The sequence below is a fragment of the Nelusetta ayraudi genome, unplaced genomic scaffold (genome assembly GCF_046127955.1).
Source record: "Nelusetta ayraudi isolate G7.1 ecotype Tasmania unplaced genomic scaffold, CSIRO-AGI_Nayr_v1 ptg000135l, whole genome shotgun sequence".
Taxonomy (NCBI): domain Eukaryota; kingdom Metazoa; phylum Chordata; class Actinopteri; order Tetraodontiformes; family Monacanthidae; genus Nelusetta; species Nelusetta ayraudi.
This window is the reverse complement of record NW_027466185.1, coordinates 20,975,080-21,001,619: the sequence shown is the minus strand read 5'-3', so window position 1 is coordinate 21,001,619 and position 26,540 is coordinate 20,975,080. Positions and strand designations below refer to the sequence as shown.

Sequence of the window (26,540 nt, the reverse complement as noted above, 5' to 3'; positions counted from 1 at the left end):
TTCTTAAAAATTCAGTTATCTGAAAAGGCTTATTGCACTTAATTGGGTTAATAATGTTTGTTATTTTCTCTCTGCGTGAATAATTTTGTACTGATTGCAATATTATATATAGTATTATAATAAAATTGCCATTTTCACATTTTCTGCATCCCTTGAAACTACCAGTTCTTGATCAGATCGAGCTGAGAGGACCAAAAGTTCCTTTGAGCCAACACAAACTCTTCCCTGAATTGAACATTTATTGTTCTTTTTGTTTGAACATTTATAATTTATTGAGCTCACAGACACGTTTAAGACTGATACTCAAAAAAAAAAGCCTCTCGGCACTCACCGAGCAACTGTTCACTTCATCCCACTCCATTTTCGTCCAGCCCGGCTTTACATGTTGCCTACTGCACAAACGAGCGCAATGTTGTTGTTTTTATATAAAGAAACACAATTTGTTCTGGCATTAATTAAATTTGATGTTATGGATCTGCTACCTTCTGAGGGGGGACGCTGAGGGGAACAAGTGTTTCTATTCTGGTGATAAAGTTTAAATGCTCAACTTTAATCATGTAGCACTTCACATCATTTAGGCCATGAAGTGATACGACCCTCCAACACCCACGGCCCAATTAAGTAGCTAAACACATTTTGCTGTTGAAGGGGATGAGGGGGTCTGGAACGGGCACCTCTGGAGAGTTACCTTCCCGCTGAAGCTTCTCCTCAAGTGGCGATTCAAGCCGCTAAAGTCCCTCCCCCTCCCACACCGGCCTTTTAGCGACCTGGGATGAGTGCGCTTGAAGGCACTCGTACGTTTTGTCGTGAGCACAATTACACTTGACAGCCGCATGAGGTAATGACTGACGCAATTATTATTATTTATTAATTATTTTTTTATTTTTTTACGATAATTTACTGCTGAGAGCCATTTTATTGATTGAGGGGTGTTGGGGATGCATAGCATCCCCGATCACACGCAGAGGCTGAGGGTGTAAAAAAAAACGTAGGCGACGACTGACAGATTTCCCTGGTCTGCGGCTGGGGGGGGGGCGAGGCTGCGAGAAGGGACGCCGCAGTTTCCGCACGTCACCAAATGGGATTTGTGCGACAGAATTGTGTAGCGCAGCGGGAGAGTTGGGTGGTGGTGGGGATAAAAAGGAACGGAGCCCACTGCGCTCCAAACATAGCTCGGCCCTGTCATCACTGCCTCAAAAAAAGGAGGGTGGGGGGGGGGTGAAATAGCCTCCCTTTCTTCCCTTCCTCCCCTAAAAAAACCGCATCCTCCCTCCGCCCATCTGCTCCTCCTCTAAGCCTCCTCCCTCACTCCCTCCCTCCCTCGCCCCCCATCCCCGCCTCCTCGCCCATCCCCTCTACTTCTGCATATCACACTGCAGCAGCAGGACGATGGACGGGTCGGACTTGGCCGCCTCCTTGAACTCCTCCAGGGTGATCTCGTCGTTGTGGTCCTTGTCCATCTTGGAGAAGATCTTGTCGACGCGCTGCTGTGGGGTCAGCCCGTCCTCATTCATGCGCATCATGATCACCGTGCCCACCATCTTGTAAATGGCCTGCCGGGGTGGAGAAACAAACAAAGCGTTTGCCATCTCGTGAAACCCCAAAACGAGCTATGCGAAAGAAAACCGAACAAACGCGCACCTCGATGATTTCCAGCATCTCCATGCGCGTTATCTTGCCGTCGCCGTCCAGGTCGTACATGTTGAAGGCCCAGTTGAGCTTCTGCTCGAAGCTGCCCCTGGAGGTGATGGACAGCGCGCAGATGAACTCCCTGAAGTCTATGGTGCCGTCGCCGTTCTTATCGAACGTCCGGAACGCGTGCTGGGCGAACTTGGAGGCGTCGCCGTACGGGAAGAACTGAGAAAAGAGAGAAGACGTATGCGTAGAGTCAAGTCCCATCAATTCGTTTTTCCCCCCAATGTCAGGCTGTCGAGTTTTTAATCGGCACAAACAAGTTATGATGTGTTTTAAGGGCATTTTTTTTACCTCTTAAACTGAGAAAGACTGAATTATTAAACACTATATTTTCCTCAAAATTTCCAACTGGAGATATTTTCCTCTATTTTCTTCATTGCTGTGTTTCCTAAACTGTGTTCCTTAAACTTTTATAGGGTCACCAATATTTTTTGTTTATGTTTTATGAGCAGATATTAAATTAGACGTAATGTTGTATTTGTTTAATTTATTAGGCTGCCACTAGTCTGCTTTTGCATTTACTGTTTTAGCTTTGATAGTCTTCTCTCCCCTTGTGTTCTCAATATTTTACTTCCTGTTTCTGTTTCCCGCCTTTTTTGTCCCGTGAGTTTCACCTGTGTCTCGTTGTCGGTCCCGCCCTCTTGTGTGAATAATCCTTGCCTTCCATTGTCTGGATATTAACTCATCTTTGTTTTATGTATCTATTGTCCCTAATTATCTATCTTTGGTGTATCTACATCCAGTTCAGGTCCAGGTTCATGTCTGTGAGTCTGTCTCAGCTTTGTTTGTATTTTCACTCTGAGTCTCCCGTTTTGGATTGGGGAATCTTTTACCCCCATGAGGGCAATTTTGGTTGAATATATTGTTTTTGAAAAAAAAAAATTGATTTTTCCATCTGCACCTTGACTGAGTCTGCATTTGGGTCCTGCTGCCAATACCTTCAAGTGGTGAGAAATTAAATGTACTGATGTGCTTCATGCACTTGACAACATTTCCCACCTTGAACTGACTTGGCGTTTTACCTTCCTACTTTACGTTCCATCCTCGACGTTCACTGCCGCCCATTATTAGGAGGTGGTAGGAATTTTAACATCACATTCAGCCAATTGAATGCAAATTTTCTCATGCATTAAATCTGCTTCATTTCAATTCATTGTATGTTCTGGGCACCCCCTGAACTCTTGGCTTCACAGGGCTGGGCTGGCAATTACCCAGCCGTAATGCAAAATACACGTCTGCATTTTCACAGATGAAATGCCACGTGTTGTTTAATCAGGGGAAAAGATCTTAAAAAGGGCAAACTTCTTCAGACTGTCGCGCAGCAATTTGAAAACTGCAGCAGCTTCTTTTATGCACGGCCGCAGACGTGGTGTATAATTATCTCTAACCTCTGAGTGCAGGAGAATTAGTCAGCCTGTCTGGTGTTAAAGGTTCGCAAGCAACCACCTACGAGTTTTTATGCTGCATATCAAAGAGGTGCCTTTCATCTCCAATGAATCTACCCACTACTTGCTGCAGGCACCGTAGGTATAGCTCAGAACAGAACACTGGTAAGGCTCCTAGCGCCGCTCACGACTGCTTAGCAACCCCGCCTCCGCCACCTCGCCTCGCCTCGCCTCGTCCTCACCTTCACGTAGAGCTGCTGGAACTCCTCCAGGTTGAGGATGCCGGACGGGCAGTCTTTGAGGAAGCCTTTGTACCACTGTTTGAGCTCGGCCTCGTTGAACTCGGTGTTCTTGGTCAGGTCATCCAGGACCTCTGGAGCCAGCTTGCTGTTGTGTTTCCCCATGATGCCTCGCCTCTCTGGGGGGAGGGACGTGAGGAGGAGGAGGAGGAGGAGGATGAGTGAGTGAGTGAGTGAGTGGAAACACAGGTGTGAGGCTGCAAGACAAACAGCAGTCACCGAGGTATCATGGGACCAGCGCTATTATTTTTAGTTTTATTTATTATAGGTCCTGACTAAGGTTTTCAAACTTTAATGAACACACAGCCACTCTGGTGGAATTCCTTTCCATTAAATATGGATTTAAACACAAAAACATACAATTACACACATACAGACACGCACATCTGACATGTGATTAAAACAGGGTTTTACAGTACGCACGTACATACTCTGCTGCCTTGTTCTGAGTTCACTGCAGTAGGAAGGAAATTGTTTTTTGAAGCAGGTTGAAAGGTGACTGGACAACCCTTTGCCACATTCAATGCCAAGTTAGGATCATGCCAGCTGAGTGAAACAAGAAAACAAGCAGCCTCCTCTTCGTGCAGACAGCGACGCACACAAAAAAAGTGTTTGACTGAACTGTAGCCATTAGTCAGGAGGCAAAAAACATTTTTATTCCAACCACTGTTGTACTTTTTTTTGTCTTTTTGAAATGATCCATCCCTTAACAAAGGCTGTTGTTGCACCATCTGATCATGTTAGCAGTAGCAAGGATCGCAGTCACTTCCTTTGCTTCTTCTTCTGACAGCAAAGTACTAGAGCAAAGCAGCCGGTAGCACACAGATTTCATAATTCCTTGTACTTGTACTTTCCTTTGTGGGTGATTTAATTCAGCCTGGAATGGAGTTTATATAAGAGAAATTAATAGGGCTTTTAAGAGTTGCGGGTGACAGCGTATAATCGCAAAGAACTATCTTTTCATTTTTAGTAGCGCACATATAATACAAGACCCGTCGATACGGGCAGACTTTTACTTGCCCCTGCTGTGCTATTTTGACAATAAAATATTCACACTGGCGAGAACCATAGTGACTCGGTGACGCCATCGCTGACTCATAGTTCTGCGCTTTCGCACTCTGACACCAGGACACAGGCGACCCAGCCGAGTCAAGCGGCTACAAATCCTGCTCTAAATCGCAGAGAGTGCGTGGGGACAGTTTCCAGGCTGAAATATCATCGGGCTATGAGTCACGTCAAAAAAGAAGCAACAAAACCCCAAGTCACTGCGAAAGGCTGCGCGGACGTTTAGAACTTCACATGTTCCAGTCAAAGTAAGGGGGCGAGCTGAAGGCTTCGAGACGGGGAGATGTGGAATATCAATAAGCCAGAGGACAAAAGACTAACTTGTTCTGACAATGTCGGCTGTTATTTCACTAAGTGGAGGAACGAAAATATACACTCAGGCTCAGCGGCCACTTTATTCAAGTGATGTAATCATAGTCAGCCAATCACGGGGCAGCAACTGGTGAGGATGACTTGCTGAGTTCAAAATGGCCATCAGTGATGAAGAAATTAGATTTAAGAGACTCACTGGTCTGGCATTAACTGCTGATCAACTGGGATTTTCATACGCAATCTCACACACTCACCAACAACTTTATTATATATCTTGCAAGCATAAGGTGCCTCAGAACAGTGGATATGTTTATATACCCACATACTGCCTTTGAGACTCAGTGTTGTGAAAACACAAGTAGCAGTTTGTGAAGTATTTTGCCCAGTACATAATATACCTGTACCTTGGTATGTCTTTCTGCATATAATTGTTGTAATTATTCATGTTAAAATGTGTGTGCAATGTCAAAAAAATTTTTTAAAAAAAATTAAAAAAAAAGGACAAAAAACACTGCAAAGCACTGTTGAAAATGTGACTATTGGGGTTTAGTTTTAATTACTGCAGGAGTTGCTACTTAATTTTGAATCTGAAAAGTGCACAGCTTCAACAACACCTTGAAAGAGATTTACCTGGATGCCAATTCGGAGTGCATCAACGCAATTCCACACTGCCAAAACTTACCTTCTAAATATAACTTGGTGGGTGACATGCAGACGACGGCACGCACAAATGCAAACAGCGGCTGGAAAGCTTTTCTGGCCACTTACTGTGGCAGATGAGATTTTATCCCCGCATTCGGCGAGCAAGTGTTGCAGATAATAGAGTTTCCTGTGGAGGGGAGCAGGAGGCGCGACAAGCCAGGCAAACGAACACACTGGAAACTTATCCCATCAAAAGGAATCAAAATAAACACTGCTCGCGCCAGCAGGATAGGCAGCCTCATAAAATTCATTCAGCTCACGTCTTCCATTTGGGTGCTCGGGTCTCTGCCAGCTCATCCCACTGAAGCAGAAATCCATTGTGAGAGACAATTCAAGGGTTGGAGGTTGTTTGAAGATAAGCATGGGTGATCCTCTCTCCTGGATAAGGTCTTCTTTTATGGCGCATAAGGCAAATTTCCCGGGAGTCAATGAGATGCATTGAGAATTCAGATGAAGTGCTGTCTATGCTATTTCCTTATTTCTCCTGCTTTAGAAAACCTATTGAGCCACGTGCACAAACGTGAGCACATGCATGTCAGGCCGGTGCTGATGTGTTGAATAGAAATGACCTTCTTGCTTAATAAGGACAAGTAATGGGATAAACGTCCATGAACTCAAATGGAGCATAGTGATGCACCTAAGATCCTGTTGCCAAGGTGCGTTTTCATTACTACAACTTGTGCGGGAACAGAATTTGTGGATAAAAAAAAATGTAGCCAGGCAAACTGTTTTTATGAACTTGGGCTAAAAAAAAATATGTTTCATTGATTGAAGGATTGAGTTCAATTTGAAAAAAACAAAAACAAAGTTTTTACATTTGCATTAGGTGGCAATGTCAATTTGTCAAAGGTAACTTAAAAGAAATGGAAACACAACATTCAACAGAACCCACCATTCAAAATTCAAATAAAAAAAAATTTGTTTGGTGACTTTGTAACAAAGTTTCATTTCAAGGGTGAATACCAATGATTCTGTTTCACTTGTAACCAATGGAATCAAGCAGTGCTGCTTCCAAACCATACAATGTGGTCCAACACAGTAAACCTTCCAAGGTGGCTGGATTGCTAAGACTGTGAATCAGAAATCAGTCGTCCAAGTCCTTATTGATCTGATGTACTCATAGCTACAGCAGATATTTTGATCAGGCACTTCTACTGTGGTGACCAATTTGTGTGTGATAAATCGCCTATGGTGTGTTTATTTTCTCTTTGCAATTCAACCTTATGTAAGTTGTGGAAAAAAGAAAGTGATGGATTTGAAGGCCCTGCTGTTGCCTCTGAAACATAACTTTTCTGGTAAATGGACAGCACTTACATAGCGCTTTCCAGCACCTTCATGGTACCCCAAAGCACTTTACAATGGCCTCTTATTCACCCATTCACGCACACACTCACACACCAATGGATGGTTTTGATGCATTAAGCATAATGTCACACTCTTGCTAACCCTAACCCTAACCCTAATCCGGTCACGCACATACATGCACAAGGATAACAACGAGAACAGGACTAGCTGCACTCTCAGCTCACACAGGTGTCTCTGGAATTCTTGCTCAGACACCCGACCGTGACCACGACGAGGGACGTGAGATACATAATGATGAAGCAAGAAAGACAGCAAGGGATGAAGAAGAATTGGTTCCACTAAACAAGACAGGGAAGGACTGTGACTTAATCTGGGGAGAAACAGTGGTGGACGGACATGGCAGAGAGAGATGTGAGGCGACAGGCAGATAAGAAGAGCTGGCAGAAAATTGCCCAAACAGGCGTTCAATAAGAAGACATGTATCGCATTGAGCCTGAAGGAGCTTTAATGCTTGTTCATTCCAGCTGTCGGACTGATAGTAAACACACTGTGATTAGAGCTGTGAATGCGTGGGACGATGTCTGTGGATGTGTGTGTGTCTGTGTGTGTATTTAAGAGGGGCCAACTTGACGGCAATCTAAGTGATTGGATGAGCTGGTTAAACATGTTTGCGTGCAACAGTCAGGAGTAATTAGACTTACATTTCTATGGTGCTTCTTTAAAGCTGCAACATATCAAGAGCGAAGGCTCTACTAGTGGCTGAAAAACACAAACACTATTACTGGTTATTAGCTAATTCTTTTGGATGTTCCCTACAACGTATATGAGCATTTTAGTTTCACTTTACATTTATCCAGGGTAGCACAAGGAACGCCCCCCTAAGATAAGTCTCCAGACAGACACTGCCATGAGGTTACTGTCACATTTGCAATTGATACATTTTACTCGATATTGATATGAACTTAATGAAGTGCAATAGAGCATGCCAGACCGTAAACGTAACACCTTGACCTAAGGGGTAGGTCTACTAAACTTGTGGTGATGGAGTCAAGCCTGCCTCAGGTGAGACCGAGACCAGAGGTATCAAGACCAAGACAAGACGAAGACCAGCAGTATCAAGACCAAGACAAGACCAAGATCGGGGTTATCGAGACCAAGACAAGTCCAAGAACAGTGTGTAGAGACTAAGACAAGACCAAGACAAGCGTTTCGAGACCAAGACAAGATCAAGATCAGTGTATAGAGACCAAGACAAGACCAAGACAAGCGGTATCGAGACCAAGACAAGATCAAGATCAGGGGTATCCGGACCAAGACAAGACCGGGGTCAGCGGTATTAAGACCAAGACAAGACCAAGACCAAGACCAGAGGTATTGAGACCAAGACAAGACCAAGACCAGGAGCAACTCAGGACCAAAGCTAAAAAAAAGTGTGAAAATCGACTGGACACTTCAACCTACTAAAGACTGTTATGTCTAAGACCAAGATAAGCCAAAGACCAAAGAGCATTGACCACGTAAAAAGTGGTCTCAAAGACCAAGATTGGTCTCCAACGCTAACTCTTTCTCTCTGTTGTTTGTTTGTCTTACTCTTTTCTTTGACAAGTAACTACATGCATCATTTTGAGACCTTAAAATAGTGGACTGAAAGTTTTTTTTTAAAAACGAGTCCTCTCCCAAGCCTTTGCTTAAAAGGAAAAATGTATTGTGTCGGAATGACACAGGATGATTAGCTCTGAGTGGGGAAAACAAGGCATAATTGGGAAACAAGGCATCACACAGCGGTCATTTCCTGTGTGTGTTCGTCATGTCAATAACCTTTGAGAGTGGAAAAAATACAATGGACCAAATACGAGACCAATCAATGGGATACGGGTCCAATACCAGCTGCAGCTAGCAACTATAATAAACACTCTAAAATACACGTGCCTCTATGGGTGAGCAAGAGAGACTGAAAAAAAGGATAGCACTACAAAAAATGAATGGATTTGAAAAGTCAGAGTACTGTTTTGGAAAAAATGGACTGGACCATGAAAAAGATTCTCACCAAACGAGAGAGAGTGATATGAAATAATATGCAGTCTTGACAACACACTCTCAGTATACTGCCAAACGTCAGTGGCAGTGGATGGTGTGTTTGGCCAGTGGAAGTGGTCTGTCTGCCAACTGGCCCTGACCAGTTGGCTGGCTGATGATTTGAACCTGATGACGAGGGACTTCATTAAAAATCTAAATATTATAAAGTGACTGTTTCCAACATCCCCTGATGGTCTTTGGTCACCCCGGTAGAATATTGTTAATTACGACATTTCAGTAAAACTTCAAATCCATAAATACTTCAAGATATAAATTAGTAATATAATAAGTAATACAATATACAGTAATATACAATAATTGTTAGAAATGAGAAGCAATAGTCCCTGACTAAAAGACATTTATTGCTTATAAACCTTGTTTGTTGAGAACCAAAATTGTACATTGACGAATCTTAACATAATGAAAAAATCTCTACATATATTTTTAAATCCTTCCATTGCGCCAATATCCTACAAAGATTTAAAAAGTCTGGAAAGTCAGTCGTGAGTAAAAGGCTAGAAAGAATCAATACTAAATATGTGTGACCTTCAGTCCCCTCCATGGCCTTGCATTACAAAAACAAATCTGAAGATGATTTATAAGGAAGAAAGGGCTCAGGAAAACATTAGTACACCGCTTTAAGTAAAATATTATTGAGCCTTGAGGCTGTGGACGAGTTTGTACTTAAGGAAAATTTCAAAAAAATGGCATTAGTTTTTTTTAGTTTTTTTTTTTACTTAGTTATCATTTAGTTTTAATTACCACACGTCACACCAAAATATTTTATCCATATCAGTGTTTCAGTCCTTGAATGTTACATCACAATGCCAGAAGCCTTATTATTATAAGGTGAAAAGGAGCATAAACAAACATCTGCATTGAACGTTTCCTGTTCAAATTCTATGTTTGAAAAACATTAACAGTCCTCTTGAAATGACATCAGTACAATTACTATCTGTCATTCCAATCGTCATATATTTTGCTATATTCTCTCCAGCTACGGGGGCAGGAAGAAAGCATCGCTATAGAAACGTAGCCCTCCTCCCATGCAGCTGAGCCGTTCAAACTCTAATTCAAGATAAAGGCAGCCTGTCGAGCCTGGAGGGGGGAAACATGGGCGCCTTTGTGAGTCAGCCTCTCAGCTAACCTTTACCCATAATTCCCAAAGTTCATCTGCTCACCTCTGCGCTTCATAATCGGCAGCGCTGTGAAACATTTAATTAAGCACAGGTTGACTCAGCTCTGAGTGTTGCTGTCTGTCGGCTATTGTTTCCGTCTGCGCCGTCGCCGCACAAACCATGTAGAAGAAGGTGGCTAATAATATTGCAGCGGCACCTTACACCTCAGGCGCAAGCGGGGAGCACGCACGCAGTCTCTGCACAAGGGACACAGAAAACACACTTTTCTAAAATAATAACAACACCTGCCCTGGTTTAAGAGTTGTTAACTTGTCAGCTTCAGGTGTCTTAAGACAAAAACAGCCTCCAAAAAAACAAAATGTGCTCCCCTCTGCCTCTCTCTCTCTCTCTCTCTCTCTCTCTCTCTCTCACACACACACACACACACACACACACACACACACACACACACACACATACACACACATTTCTGCAGTGTAACAGGAGCAGAACGTTGGACCGATGCCTGCGGCACTCCAACCTGCTGTGGAACTCGAAGCTATCACTGGGCGCTTTGTTGACATGTGCAGCTAATGTGTTCTGAAACAAAGACTGCTGATAGGTGACTAATCAATCCGCCTCACTGCAGAGTGCACAGTCGTCGGCCTGACGCGCCTGGATTTCAGGTAATGAATTTCTGCCGCTCCCAAACGTGGCAACGTCTTCTTCAGGATCCCATGAGATACATGCTAAATGAACATTGGATAAGGACGGGGGGGGGGGGGGATTAGAGCTTGGTTTTGGACCATTTTGACCCAAAGGGGGGTGATGTAAAGCACATAGTCATCTGCTTACCTAATAAGTGATGGCAGTGGGGAAAAACAGGGTCACGAGGTAAGGATAAATCCTTGTGAGATCTCCTGTTCATGTTTCCTTAATATCCTATCTCAGTAGCAGAATTAAAACTACCTTAAAACAGGCTTTTAAACTCAGAGGGTATGTCAGATATCCTTGGTATATCATGCTCAGGCAATAAAACATCCATCCATCCAATTGCAATCACCACTTCAGCCAGTACTCAGGGTCACAAGGGGTGCCGGAGCCAATCCCAGCTGTACTTGGAGCCAACACGGGGTCACAGCCTGGACAGGTCGGCAGTTCATCACATGGCCACATCCAGAGATAAACAACCGTTTGCACTAGCACTCACAGCGACGTATACAGACCGCTCAGAGTTTGTCTTTGTGTATGTCTCTGCACTGTGGGAAGCCGGAGTCCCAAGCGAGAACCGAGGCAGACCCAGGGAGGAAATGCAACCTCCGCACAGTAAGATATCGGAATCGAGCCCGCCTGCCACAAGGCGGCAGTGGTAACCACCACACCACTGCATTGCCCCACATTGAAAGTTTTACTTTACAAACCATAAAATTCAGATGGACACCTGTCAGCATGCTTGTCAAGAGGACCTGACTTGTGGGTCTCTGTACAGTGGATGTGTTTTGTTGCAAACACCGTCTAGTTGACAAAACTGTTGACACAATGTATGTATCTGCACATGGGGATATTATATCCAAGGGTGCGTTGCATGCAGAAAGTTGGAGCAAAAAACAATTCTAACGTGCCACTGTCTAACCCTGATTGCAGATCACGTTCATTTATGCAGTTACAGTTTTTCTGAATCGAAACTTGTGATGCACATGCCAGAATAGATATATATTTTTAAATATCCTCTCACTTTCACACTTTTTGCAGTTGTTGTTTAAGTGTCTGTTCAGTGTTTAAGTGGTTTTTTTTTTCATATTTTTATTATTTATTTTTGCATATTCAAATAATGGTTTAGTCAAATTGAATCAAAGAAAATAAACATTAGATTAATCGATGACAAAAATAATCAATAACTGCTGCTCTGTTGTGCACAGTATTGCTCTTTGCAATCAATGGGGGCCAATTCAAGTCCAGTTCAGGCATCGTCCACACATATATTTCTACAAACATTGCTTTTACATAGCACAAACAAAATTTGACCTTGCAAACTTTTCTAACTGAATCTGGGTTATCAACTCTCCGTCCTAATTAAGGACAAGAGATGTTAGTTAGAAAGCATTCCTTGGCATTTGATGAATTTAATATTTGAGCGGCATTGCAAGAAGTAACTGAGCTTCATTATCAGTCACGCACTACCGCATGCGCGTGCAAAGCTTTACAGTAAAACATCTGTCCTCCTGTGTAACATCACGTCATGCAGACATACAGAAGATTGCGCAGGCCACCCAGCGACACACGAACACTCATAAACGCGAGTGCTCATTGTTACACACGCAGAAAAGGAAGCTGCTTTGCTAACGGATCTTTTTACAATGACGTATGCATTCATCCTCGCCAAGAACACAGCTGCTAGCTCGGAGGCGACTCTGGATAAAAAGAAAAGTAGTGGTTTCAGAACAATGTGAAATGTCTTTGACCGCAATAGTAGACTTTCATTGGTGCCTTCTTGAAGCTCAAAATGGGTTCGAACATATCGCCGCAGCCTCCGCTGCAGATTGAAATCTCAATTTTGAGAGAATCATCCCCTCCAGTTAACTCTTGCCAAAGTAAAGCACATTTACGAGTGGGGGGGGAGCCTTTGGCATCACTCGTCGCACTTCCTTAGATGAAGAAATGTTGTTCAGCTGTGACACAACTGACGCTATCTCGGCATCCACCCTGCAGCCATCATTGTTTGGAAGCTTGCAGTGGCCTCTCATTGTGTCTTGACTAAACCCAGGTGGATGTGTTGGATTTTACACTTGAAATCTCAGCCTTCGGGAGGGAAAAGGGCAATGGAGCGTTCTCTTCATACGGCCCTATAGTAGAGGGGACTAAACATACAGATTGCTGAATGTCAGTCTTCTTGTTTGCACTAACATTTTGCAAAGTGTACACAGTGCATGGTGCACTTGATCCAATTGTTTGTTTTGCTCTTGGAGGACAAGTGGTTAGGGAATAAATAAAAAGAGGAGCTCCAGTACTAGGATGTAAAATACAGAGCGACGCCACATCTTATTTCAGTCTATAAAGAGACATCAAGCACCAGGATGAGAGATTCAATGCAGAGACTGAATACATGGCAAAATCACTGATTTAATAAAGATGTCTAAAAAAGAAGCAAAAATATAGTGACAGTTTCATTAATTACTAACTTATTTGCTCAAGTACCAATTTTGGTACTTTTGATAACTGACAGCTCTTGCGACTTCACGTCTGCCATTTCATTTGCATTATTTGTATCCTGAATATTGAAATCACTGGAAAAAAAACAACTGACACTGCTGTGTATCAATTTACCTTGTTTCGATAAACAGATGGATTTGCAAGGACGGGAAAACACTGGCGATGGCGAAATAGCTCAGTATCAGATCCTACAATGGTCTCTTTCCCATCTGAATATGTTATTTGTGACGACGTTATGGCTTCACCTCCCTCCCGAGCCTACAAAGCAGAACTTGAGACTGCCTCACGAGAGCCATACACTGTGAAGAGCGCAAGAGTGGGCTCAGAGGAAAAGAACGCCATCAAGTCAACTTTCAGGATCCTTCAACAAACGCAAACAACCATCCACAGGCATCTTACCTCTACAGCTCCGCTTCTCTTCTGTCCAAAAGCCCCTGTTTGTTTGTTTTTTTTTTATTGAAAACTGCTAAAGAGTTACACAATGCGCAGCGCAGGAAGTCCAGAACGAGCCACATACGTCTGCGCGTGGGATTCAATGGAACATTGCGCGTGTATATGACACCAATCAATGGGACGTCACATTATGTAAAGCGCCAGCAGAGCCCACAAATATGTGGACGTACACATCGGTCGGCGGGACGGGATAACTCATGCGATGTGACCCCATGCATAGGGGCGCATGCAGCATCAAGGCCGCCGGTGATGCTGCCCAGCTCACACAGGGTCGCACGGCGTGTCGATATATAGTGTATGACATTGATGTGCAATTGCCATGTGTTTCCATCACTCCGTCGGTGCAAACCAGCTTCACATTGCTCGCACCCACAAGCATCTGCTCAAAACTGCCACATGTAATTGTGCGTGAATGAATTTTTTTTTACTTGTTAGCCCTGTGTGATCAGGTAGAGTCATTTTGCCCTCCTTTGATTGCTGCCGACGAACGGACGGCACGATGGAAGCCTTTGTGCGTATTTGATGCACCCGTCCAACATTTAATGCGGCTCTTTCTCACCTCCAAAAAAAAAAAAAAAAAAAAAAAGAACGACTCACCAGATGTCAGCACACCACAAACACAACAACGTTCACTACCTGCATGGCAGTTGTGATCAAAAGCGAGTCCCATTTCTATCAACTGTGCGTGTCGTTCCCAAAGACGCTGCTCCCCCTCCTCTGACTGACCAATGAGACGCCTCACTTTAATTAAGATGGATTTGTTATAGTCCTTTTTTTTTTTTTTTTTTTTTTTTTTAATTATTATTATTATTTGGCAAAAACAAGTGTGGCACAACCACACTGATGCTGTTGGGGGTTGAGTGGTTCAGGTTCTGGTGAGGCTGAACCAATGGAAAGAAAAATCACGCAGTCTCCTCACTTCATACTCCGCAGCTGGACATTGAGAGAACACCTGGCACATTCTGACACGCACTTTTTACGCGTTTAAAACAGCGCAGAAAACACCGTGTACTCACCCTGTAACCTTGGGAAGAAGAAGGGGGGGAGAAAAGAAAGCTCCTCAGAAAACCAAAAGCCTTTCCCCTCCCCTGTGCTCTTCGGGGGCTATTCTCACGGCAAAGTGTTTGTCTTTCGGGTTCAGTTGGGCTCCTCCTCGTGTAGGATAACCTTCGCGGTAACTCACCTCTCTCACTGTGTGGGGAGAAGGAAGAGAAAGATGAATGAATGAACCGCTGCGTCTCCCCTGCCAACACATTAGCATTGGCCCCGCCTTCCGGCCGCCGCCATTGGCCGGCGGCACGAAGCGAAGGTGGGCTTCCGCTGCTCTGATTGGACCGGGTGGCTTGTCAGTCCGAGGCGAGGGGGGTAGGTAAAGGAGGGGGAGGGAGAGTGAAAGCGAGTGTTAAAAACCGACTATTAGCTGAAGGAAAACCAGTGAAAACAGCAAAACACGCACGGTAGTTGCTCGACACGGGATTTTTTTTTTTTTTTGACATTGTGTTTAATGTTTTTTGCTTTTCTTAAGGGTTTCAGGGTCTCTTTAGCTTAATGCCACCACCCCCAGTAACACTGTTTATTTCTGTGTGGTGTTTGGGCCAGTAGGTAACTCTCGGGTGGGTCACTGGTAGTGAGGGGAAAAATCCGGGTCTTTTCAGAGAATCAGTTCTTTTGGCTCAGCTCACTAAGATCAGACTCTTTTGGCTCCCAAGCGGTTCCTTAGATTTTTTTTGTTGTTGTTGCTGCTTATAAACACTCAACAACTATATTTATTTATTTATTTATTTTTATCAAGGGACAGTGTGTATTAATAAACCAAAATACAATTTCAAATACACCAGAGTTAGCCTGAAAGCTAGTTTTCATCTGAAGTCCCTATGCCATGATGTTATAAATGACTTCCTGAAGAGGGGAAAAGTAGATTAAATCAGAAAAGATGAGTAGAACTCGGGACATAAAAATAGACGTAAATGGCTTAAAAAGAGGGTAACTTAATGATTACAGGTGGTTATAAAGAGGTTACATATAAGCACGGTTAGTGGTAAGAAACACCGAGTGGGACAGTACAATTAGACATATTGACATAATGACAGCATACAATATTATATACAAGTGTAGGACTGGACAGGACTTTTCAATGCTACTTCCTGTAATGTTTTGGGTTGATGTTTTGGAGTGAAATGCTGTGTACTAGTATTAGGACACTCACAGCAGTTCAAAAATGAGGACACAAGCCAGCTCATTCCTTCCTACTTCTGTAATAGCAGATGTTAATTAGCGGCATAGAATGTTTGGTTCATGTGTAATAAAATGTCACTTATACAGAGTCACTAAAGTTTGAATAGCTTTTGGAATTAGTTTGTCTGAGTTGCAGATGTTTTCCTGGGAGGGACTCCCAGAGGTTTCGGTGCAATTTGTAGGAAGAAATGAACTCCTCTTCCTCCTAATCCTCTTCTTATTAATAAATAAATAAATAAATAAATAAAAGAGGTTGCTGCAAAGCTTGGCGCTTGGCTGTATGCGAAACTGGCTTCTTAGAGGCAACCGAGCTATGCTTGTGACTTTTACCTAAAGCCATTTGAATCTAATTAATTACATGAGCTATATTTTGCATTTACCAGCTGATAGCGGAAAGTTACATAAATCCCTTCAATCTTAGACGTGAATGTTACATTTTCATATCAAATAGACATTTTCCAATTTATTTTCCAATTTTGTTGAGTTGTTATAACATAGAGTGAAACATACTCAGTGGTAAAGGTTTGTCTGTATATCAAATTAACACTATCTTGCACTGTCAGGCACACCTCGTGGTGACTCCTTGCACATTTAACCTATTAACTGGAATAGAGAGGCTGCGGGTGTTGCAGGGAGACAAAGAGTAATGCCTCCACTTTGTCTCTTAATGGCACAAATGTCATTTCAGCATAGAGAAAATGCGGCCGCAGAGAGTCACTGTGCCCCCTTTGTCTTATCATGCAACGGCAGAGGCTGCAATATTGACCCACATGGTTACATAATGATTTCAACTGTAGTGCATCATTGATTGTTTTTGGGATGACATGCTTTTACAATTGATTCTATAATGTATTTGCTAAATCCTTTGGCCAGGGTGTCTTGCCTCTTCTGTTTGCTTCCAATGTATTTTGGGTAGGCAAGATACACACGACACAGCAAAGCGTATTTGATGTAGAATGTAATTTACGAGATGCAATCTTAGATTATTACAATTGCAATGATGCAAATGGGGGAGAGATTCAAACGATTAGATGGTGCCGTTTTTTTGTGTGTGTTTAATCTCGTGATTGATGTATTATCAAGATTAATGCTCTGAATTCTCCGAGATGACGGAGATGAGCCATTTAAGCAACGCCGTCAAGTTAAGCACTCTCGTTTTAATTTTGCAGGAAGAAGCAGAAATCCCGTCTCTCGCAAGCGTGTCGCCCTCCTGTCACACAGGCAGTTAGCGAGTACGTGTTCTGTCTGTGCGCGGGAAGAACTGCAAACGTGACACACAACAGAGACTGACTTATAAAGGACAAGAAAAACAGAATGATTAGCCAAGGTCAGATGGAGCCTCTCACATAATCTTTAGCGTGTCAAGGTAAACGTCTGTCACCCTGCAAACATTCTGATGCTCAAGCGTGTGTATGTCCCTCAGTCCAAGGTAAGCATCACCCGCTCTGAAAGGAATCCTTAAAATCAGCTGATGCAGTCAGTTTGTGCCTAAATATACACAACTATAGATGTTAAGGTAGTTACCCAACAATGGAGACAACCAGACTGTTTTGCCTTAAGTATGTAGTCTTTATTCCTTATTGCCATATGGGTGTCAAAGATCTTTTATCCTTCTATGGCTTTTACCCTGTACAGTTGAGTTGAAGTACCTATTTTTGAGTCGAGTGAAATTGTAGCTTTGTGCAGACCAAATGTTAATGTTAATAGCAAAAATAAATAAACACCACTGCACCCCAGTATATTTTTTCACCAGTTCAACAAGCCTTTCGCAAAAACAAGTTGCATTATTCAGTGAATAACTATCACAAATGAGCACAAACTTGCAACATGGTGTGTTTTTGCACATTTTTGCTCATTTCCTAACCAGCCTCAGACGTGTCAAGCAAATCTTTTCTGAAGATTGACAATGACCAGGAAGGTAAGCGCAGGTGAATGGCTGATTTAACACGTATGCAGTGCAGTATGACCACTGAAGTCTGTGGCTTTACATTCTGACTGTGCAAAAATATTATATTAATCTGTCACCACTGGATTGAAATCCCAAGCTAAGTACTTCTATGGAATGAGTTGGAAGTTACACAAAATTACCAAAATTCAACCAAAGTGTGTTCACACCCAGGAAGGGTGTTCATATATCCCCCAAAAAAAGGATCAGTTCTTCCTTTAATACATAATTTTAAAAGTAAATAATATATCTAATAACTCCCCTGTCTCTCCAGCCCCTAATTCAAATATGTATTATTGAAACTGTACTAATTGATTTAAAATTAATCTCGAGCCTTCTAATTGAAATATGCTTTATTGAAAATGACATGAATATAGCATGAACCCCTCTCCCTTTAACTTCTATGAATATTCATGGATTCTCCAGCCCTTTGTGTGTGTGTGTTAACTGGCAACTCGGGGTTGCCAAGGGAGACAACCCATTGAGCCCGTTTCCCATCATCCTCTCATCCTTCCCTTCTCCCTTTCATCTCTCCTGTCCTCTGTCCCCAGTCCCACTATTAATCCCAACACTTTCTGCCCAGCGTTGTCTCTTTGAACTCTCTGACTCGATTGTCGCACTTTTTCAGCCACCCGCTGCCATTTCATTTAAGATTACCGGCAAATTGGCGTCCCACCGAGAAAGATTAAGGCGACGACTCGACAATCCTCACGGCGTGCCAGTTTTTGCACGGGGGTCGGGGATTGCGTGCGTCTCCGCAGCATGTAACCGGGATTTTTCTTTTTCTCCTGCCTATTCCCTCAGCGAGAGGTGATACAATCTTATTCATGCTAATTGACGGGCAGGTTGGCCGCCTGATAATGTAATTCAAAACCTCCATTCAAACCCCCCGTGCGTCTGGGCTTTGTGCGTTTGTGATGTGTAATTCTCTGTGATGGCGGCCCGTAAACGGTCTAATTGACCTTTCAGCACCACACAAAGGACATTTTCACCGCTGCATCCTTCCGGCTGCTGTTCCCTCTCTTCTCCCCTTTCTTCCATATTCCCCCTTTCCGCTCACCCTTGATGCATCCGCTCCTCCTGCCCTCTGGTTTCTCCTCTGTATACTGTTACATTCACCCTTTACCTTCCCATAACGACGCATGTAATACGGCGCGGCCGACGTCACTAGACGCACCTCACATTTACGCAATTGAATGACTCTCATTTCATTAGGACTGCCTTGTGGATAGTTTTAGCTGATGATTGTGGTAGTGGCGTAAATGCCATGGCTTCTGAGTTGCATTGGCTGCATGTTGTTTCCTTGCCATTATGAGATTTTTATATGTGTCTAGACCAGGCGTGGGCAAACTACGGCCCGGAGACCATGTGTGGCCCCTTAAGTTTTTTAATCCGTCCTGCCAAACTTGAAGAAATTGTATTGATAGTAAGTAAGTAAGACGTTCAACAATTATTCTGTTTTTAGTTTAAGTAAAAAATGTGTGAAAAGACAATGTTTTGCTTTTATCTTTAACACATTTGTATTGACAAACAGACATCGAAAAACAGTAACATTTGAAATGCTCAGCCTAGATCAATAATATTTTGTTGCAGGTTTGTCAATGAACACTTGAGCTAGCTGTGGCATCAGGTCCAACACAACTGACCTGACTTGAAGTTCTTCATCTTGTGCTGTCTGCCACGTTTTCTGATTCACTTCTCTGATTACAGTCATTAGAAGAGTTCATTTGAGCATAATTTCTTAATTGCAAGTTTTGTGTGCTATTGCTATCAGTTCAGTTACTGCTTTATTCCTACACATACCCATTCATTCACTGGTTCATCATGTCATGATTTACCAGCTAAGATCAAAATCTGCTTATGCTATTACCCAGGCTGTGGAGAAATGGAGCAGAGCTGTAATTAGAGGTCTGCTTCGCCACCGCTGATTGGAGTGTCTCTGATGCTGTGGTTGCCGATACTCAAATGACTATCTGTGTGACAGCCTTAATTCTGCTGTTGCACAGACTCGTGATGTATAAAACCATCAGCACACCATAAAACTCAAAGCCCAGCCTAGAATGTTACATACATTCTGGCACTGTTGTTTGCAGCAAATCACTTCTCAGTCATGACTGCGACTGTGTTTGTTTTTTGTTTTTTTGGGGAGTGGTTACAGGATCTTTTCTTTCTTTGGGGCTTGAAGTTATGTATTGTATAATCTGTAAAACCACTGAACTCTTGGTAGTAAGTCATCCCAAAGGTATGTTGCTTTATGGTCTAAATTTCCAGCTAAATAGAACCATAAATGCTTTTTTGAAGACATACAAAAAACACAGATTAAGAGCAAACTCTCCTGGGGTTTACTGATAAATTAATAAAAAAAAAAAAAATGCAGTGTCACTTAAAGTTTATTTAAAGTCAGTGTAGCTGCCTTTCCATCTTCATGGTACTCTAACAAGTACACCAGACCAAAATGCCCCACTGTGGCTACAGCCACAGTGGGGCATTCTGAGCAAGCTTGTGTCCCTATGGCAGCAGTAATCGTTCAGTTTAAAAAACCTTGAAGATCCACAGAGCTAAAAAGAAAAGGGGGAAAAAGAGTTTCTCACTTCACACTTCAACAGTAATCGGTGATTTTCGAGGTCTTTGCTTTGAAAAGACGTTCCTCCAAAGTCTTGAAAACTATTTTAGCGATCGGACCCATAATTAATATTACAGTGAGAACTTTTTGACTCACCCCGCCCCCCTCCATCTCCAGTCTCACCTCTCGGTAGATAGAGTTCACTGGTGATAATGACCCTGTCTTTTAAGTAGAACAATGGATGTATCACCTTCGGCACTAAAACACTTAATCATAGAGGATTTTTTTTTTTAAGTGAGCAGACAAGGAGAAATGAAATTGGGGGGGGGGGCAGGATGGGTGAGGGGTGGGTGGAATCTGGGGTGGGGGCGGTGGCGACCACCATGACGATCACCCCGAATCGGACAATGATTCCACTCCAGTGACTTTGACGTAGGTGAAGAAGACCAATAAGGAGGGTGATATAAAAAGATGGTGGGAGAAGCGAAGCAGGCAGCCAAGTGAGGTAGTCTGACAGGCGCCTAATTAATTGTGGTAATTAAAGGAGTGGAGACGGGCGGGAGGAGAGCGAGTAAAAGGAAAGGCCGCTAGGAGGGCACGATCTACAGGATCTACAAAGGGTTTTTATGAGGCGTGGTTGAGCTTTACATTCGCGCCCGTGCAGCCTAAAAAGTGTACATGGTAAAACTGCTAACATTATATAAACGTGAGATACAGGCTGCCAGTATTATATGCCATTCAATACCATTGGTAGACTGATCATCAGAATGCCTCAGCATTTGATTCTTAACAAGCAACTGTCATTTCTGAGCAGCTACAGTGGCCACTTTTCCTTGATTGAGAAAAGTCTAGATAAAATATAGCTAGAGGAAGAGGCTGTGTGATCAGAGCCTCCTGACAGAGAATGTTATTTTTGTGGTATTGGACTATTATTTAATTATTGACTTAATAGTTAACATCTTTAGATGTATTTAGGTTCATCGTTAGAAGAAAAACATTGTTTTGTTAAAATAAGCAAATGAGTCAGGCAATGATATTTAGAATTCCCTGGTGTCTATAAAGATAATTATTATTACATATTTGGCATGGCTTTAAAAGGTATATATTCTGTATATAGCACAAACTCTAATTTAGTCTGTTTAAACATGTAAACAGATGAAATTTGAATAGCTGTCAGTTTCTGTTTTGTCTGAAAAGACAATAAGAGAAGAATTGGAGTGGTTCATAACAATTACAAGCATGCCTGTATTTGAAATGCATATTTTTTTTTTTTGAGAAAAAAAAAATGGTGGGTCCCTTACATTGTTTCAGTGTCATGAAACAAATGGGATGTAAATGCCACATACATTGTTATGCTGCAATAGTTTTATTTTTGTGAATATGTAAGTGCACATGCTGCTGATGTGGCAGAGTCATACCACCAGTTTTCCTTCCAGAAATGTTTTTCTAGCATACACATGTATCATTGACTCTCTCTCTCTCTCTCTCTCTCTCTCTCTCTCTCTCTCTCTCTCTCTCTCTCTCTCTCAGACAGACAGACACATACACACACACACACACACACACACACACAGAGTTACACACATACCTGTTGCAGGGGAACACACACATTTCACTGCCATGGCTACCAGGAAGCTGACCCAGTTGCCATGGTGACGGCGACAGGGACGGTTGCTGGCTCAGGACACGCCCTGCGTTCACAGATGCAGAGAGACAGACACAGGAAAAAGGGAAACCTGCCACCTGTTAAATGTGATGCAACCGAAACGGTGGTAATATAATATATATATATATATGGAGGGTAGAACTAAAGATTCATGTACATTTGAAACAGCGGGTAAAAGCCCAGTATTTTAACTTGACATATTGTCATAAACATTTTCAGAGTCTTTATTTTGTCATCCATGGCCTCAAACAACCCGGCTTCTCTAGATCTCTAGTGATTGGCCAAAAATTGAAAACCGAGGCCTTCATTTTCTGAATCTCATAAAAATGTTCGGTTGGCTGGTGTCCCAGTGAGACATCGGTTTCTTTTACGACATCACAAATGTCTGATATGCAGAGCTGAAGGAGAGTCAAGCAGAGAAAATGAGGAGACATGAAAATATAGAGGGATGGCAATAACGTCAGCATGCAGCCACTCGAGGTGTTGTTAGTCGTTTGACAAAATCAGAGCTTTAACGTGCAAAAATGTTTCATGGAAAAAAACAAAAATAGTTTGACATTTTCAAACAAAAACATCACACGAGGGAAGCAAAGCGAACGGATGCAAGTAAAGCACCATGAGTCATAGTTTTCATAACGTTAGTCTTCGTGAAGGGTGATTTCTGCATCTCCTTTAGCCTTTCAAGTAAAGTGAAAAATGTCCTTAAAGGTCAGATGACACAGTAAAAGGTTTAAGCGTTCATTATTCTTATTGTTTGGAGAGCTAAATCCTTCTATCCATTCTTTAGTGATCGTGACATGTCCAACGTCTAATGCGAATCATTCTAATTCTCAGACATCATAGGAAAAAAACCTCCTCAGAAGGAAGAATTTCAGATGGAAGGAGACTGGAACAACATTCCAGAAATACCAGCTGGGTGGAGTCATTTCAAACGAGCGTTGTTGGAATCAGATATTTAACATCTTGCATCATTGCATATTGTGCTATTATATTTGTAACATTACATTTATATGTTGGAGTTATTATATTGAGTTGAATGTATAAATGTATTGAATGTTACTATATGTAGTGCTTTGGTGTATATTTGATGATCATGACCAGTGCCCTGGGGGTGTTGAAAACCTTGTGTGCAAAGACTGTGTAACTCATTAAGTCTCATAAACATTGACCTGGGGTGACCAGAGAGTGGTCAGCTGAAGGAAATTCCTTTGCGACCCTCATAAAGTTTGCGACCCATCCGGGTCACAGGGATGGGAACTTGTGACCTGAGGCTTGTCTTGCCGCAAAATGGTTTCAACAGGTCACACCGGAAGGAAGGAGGGACCATTTGGCTCACGGCCAAATAAGGACCTGCTTCCTCATTCACAAACAATGACATTAACACCCAGCAACCGAAGGGGGAAGAATGGACAGCCAATCATAGGACGACACCTGAGAAGACATTCAAATTAGGAGTCAGATTGTTTGTCTGTGCTTTTAAGGACTTTCTTGGGAGAAAGGAGTCAGTCCGACTCTGGCGACGGCCAGGACTCGACTCCAGAGATCTCTTCTTCAGATCTCTGTAAATGTCTTGTTCTTCTTTTCACTAAAACTTATTAAGATTTTCCTTGTCTTCTTTTCGTCATTAAGCGAACACGCGGTTTGGTAGCAGGAGATTAGATAAGGGAACCAAACCAACAGCGTCAAGTGCAGCTACTTATGTCATCAAAATAATTGTCAAGACTGTGACTTTGTGTTGGAAAGTCATGAAGATTTCTGAAGATTTCTTTTTTTTTACTAAGACGCAGAACCGTATGCATTTAATCCAGGAATCACGTACGTAACTACGGTGCTGTCTGAGGTGCCGTATAGCAAGACGGTACTTTCAAGCATTTGCTTCATGTCGGAATGTTACATAATTATACATTACAATTACAATTACAATTTTACTTTATTTAATCGCTTGGTGGATGTGCTCACAACTGTCCATCAGAGCATTTTGGAGTTGTTGGATTGCGTATCTGATGAGTTGATGAGGCATTGTCCTTGCTTTCTGCTGCTTTCCGAATCTCAATGAATGAATGAATGAAATGAATGAATGAAATGTTTATTGGGTCATTCTATACTATAAATTAAAGACAAGAAAACTTCCCAAATGACCCATTCCTAATGTACAAATCCCAACCCCTTTTCGCATCTTATTCGGTTTACACAGCAGAAGTGATCAGTTGTACAATGCATACTGCAATACTCATAGTATTAGAATGCTAACTTGTACAGTTGTTATTCCAGTAAAATCAGTGTTTGCTGAAATCAACCAATACGCTCTCAGGCCTCCTCCTCCGCTCACCTTCCTGCCACCATTACACACCTCTGTCTGCTCCTTCTCACCGTCCACGTCGAAGTGTGAGGGGAAGAAAGTCGGGGGCCAGTTTCTATTCCCGTCGTGATAAATGTATCATGGCCAGACAGGAGGTGATGTATGTTTCAAGCCCTTAAAATAGCTGCCTTGGTTAAATGTAGTTCCGCGGCGCTCCTTCCCGACACGTCGGAGCCGAGTGAGACGTGAGGACCGGGAGTCGCTCTCCGCCGGGTGTTTAGGGCGCATTTAATCTGACAAAAGATTTAAACAGGTGCTGGAGGTGGTAGTGGCAGCGGCGGTGGTCATTAGCTGCTTTTCCATCCATCCAGTTCCTTCCATTACCCCTAGAATTGCGGTAAACCTAAACATCGCAATAAAAAAAACTGCTAATGGAAACACCGAAACTTCGAGAAACCTCTCAAATATGGCTAAAAGGTTTTTACGCTCTGCTTAGGTGGTTTTTCAGACGTATCGATATAGAGGTGCATCGCAAAAGTGTCATGGAAAGACTTTTTTTCTCATTTACACGTTAGCGGATGTGACGTACGGAGGTCACGTGACCAGTTCACTTCAAGTGAAAACGGCGCGTTATGTTTGGACGGAGGAGGAGACAAAATATTTTTTACAAGTAATCAAAGAGAAAAATATGACAACCATTCTTGACAACAAAACAAACGTAAACAAACAAAAGCAAATGTAATTCTGGTAAAATCTCACGGGATGAGATTTTACCAGAATTACGGCTTATGTGCTTTACACAATTCAATGGAAACACCTGCAAATCGCAACTGTACTTTTGTCGATATTTTTAGAAATATTGCTCTTATTTTGCAAAGAAAACTGTGATGGAAATGCAGATATTGGTGGGTTTGTTTTTATTTTTGTTGTTGTTGCGCGTGGAGGAGAGGGCTGAACGCGAGCGGAGCGAAGGCGATGGGGTGGATTTTCACTTCAAAAGGCCGGCAGATTAAAGCCCACCGGGAATCAAAGGGCCTCGGGTGGAAGGCATCGCGCAGGTGTCCCCTCCACCCGATCCTCTCTTCCTCCTCCTCCCTCCTCCTGTACCTGTGCATGCGTGTTTGTGTGTTGTCGAGGAGAGTCTTTCTATTTTTACCTCTCGCCGACACCCGCCTCTCACTCTCCGCTGCCTGCCAGTCAGTACGTTTCACACAATTATTTTTTTTGACCTCTTCATCATGGAAGTGTCATTGGTATCGAGGAAGGAAGTTTCCCAAGTCGATCAGCATCCTTTGCAGGTCTGGTGTGTAATATTCGGCTTGATTTCTGATTTTTATATTGATTAAAAGCTTAATATACTGCCCATACATACTTTTTTATATAAAAGTGTATACCTGTAGTACAATAAAAGTAATTAGGTTTTCATACCCTTTGAATGGTTCTCTTGAATATATAAGAATATACATAGACAAGGTTCTTGCTCCTGGTTAGCTGGCATTTTGCAGCGCCATATTTCTAAAGACGGCTGGTGTGGGCAATCCAGCCCACCTCAAAGTGTGTTTTGTAATTAGGGTGACTGCTTGCGTCTTCAAACAAACCAATGAAGAAGAAAGTGAACAGGTTTTCCAGGTCTGGGTGTGCAGGACATCGTAGTTCACGGGCAAACTGAGAAGGGGGGGGGGAGAGAGTGAAAGATGCTGCAATCTAAAATGTTACCACTTGATGTCGCTGTTTCTTCTTCAAAATCAGCAAATATTATTTCAACTTTAACATCCTCATCGATGTGGATAAAATCCATGTTGTTATATGCTGATTAACTTGGGTGTGTGTGTGGGGGGGGGGGGGGGGGGGGGACTAAAAGACAAGTGGCAGAAACTTCTGCGCGAAACTGGCGAGATGTTTGATGGATATTCGTTCCAGACTTTGACATTTACTTTGCGTTTCACCTTGCAAGTGAAGTGTGCAAAAGTGGCGTTGAAGAGGACAAATGCACACACCCACAGGCAATCACAACACACACAGAGAGACAGACGGATATACACACACACACACAGAGTGAGAGAGAGTGAGAGAGAGAGCAGCAGACGAAGCACTAAGCTCGGTCCCATGTGGAGCGTTGGTCGTCCACACAGCCCCCCCCCACCCCCTCCTCCCCCTCACCACCTCAACCCACCTTCCTCCCCATCAATCACAGAGCAGCACTGGGCACAGA

General features: G+C 42.8%; 1 protein-coding gene across 1 annotated transcript; it reads right to left on the bottom strand.

Moving 5' to 3' along the window:
* On the bottom strand, positions 1 to 14,847 carry LOC142877258 (hippocalcin-like protein 4). Its single transcript, XM_076011725.1, has 4 exons — positions 14,637 to 14,847; positions 3,323 to 3,498; positions 1,642 to 1,857; positions 1 to 1,553 (listed from the first exon to the last, which is right to left on the bottom strand). The coding sequence occupies exons 2-4, from the start codon at positions 3,482 to 3,484 to the stop codon at positions 1,356 to 1,358; spliced, it is 576 nt and encodes a 191-aa protein (XP_075867840.1). The 5' UTR covers positions 3,485 to 3,498; positions 14,637 to 14,847; the 3' UTR covers positions 1 to 1,355.
* Between the last annotated feature and the right edge of the window lie 11,693 nt (positions 14,848 to 26,540).

Coding starts and splice junctions, on each gene's coding strand:
- LOC142877258 (XM_076011725.1), bottom strand. CDS start 3,484: ATGGGGAAACACAACAGCAAGCTGGCTCCAGAGGTCCTGGATGACCTG. Junction 1,858..3,322: donor TCCAGCAGCTCTACGTGAAG/GTGAGGACGAGG, acceptor CTCTTTTCTCAG/TTCTTCCCGTACGGCGACGC. Junction 1,554..1,641: donor AGATGCTGGAAATCATCGAG/GTGCGCGTTTGT, acceptor CCACCCCGGCAG/GCCATTTACAAGATGGTGGG.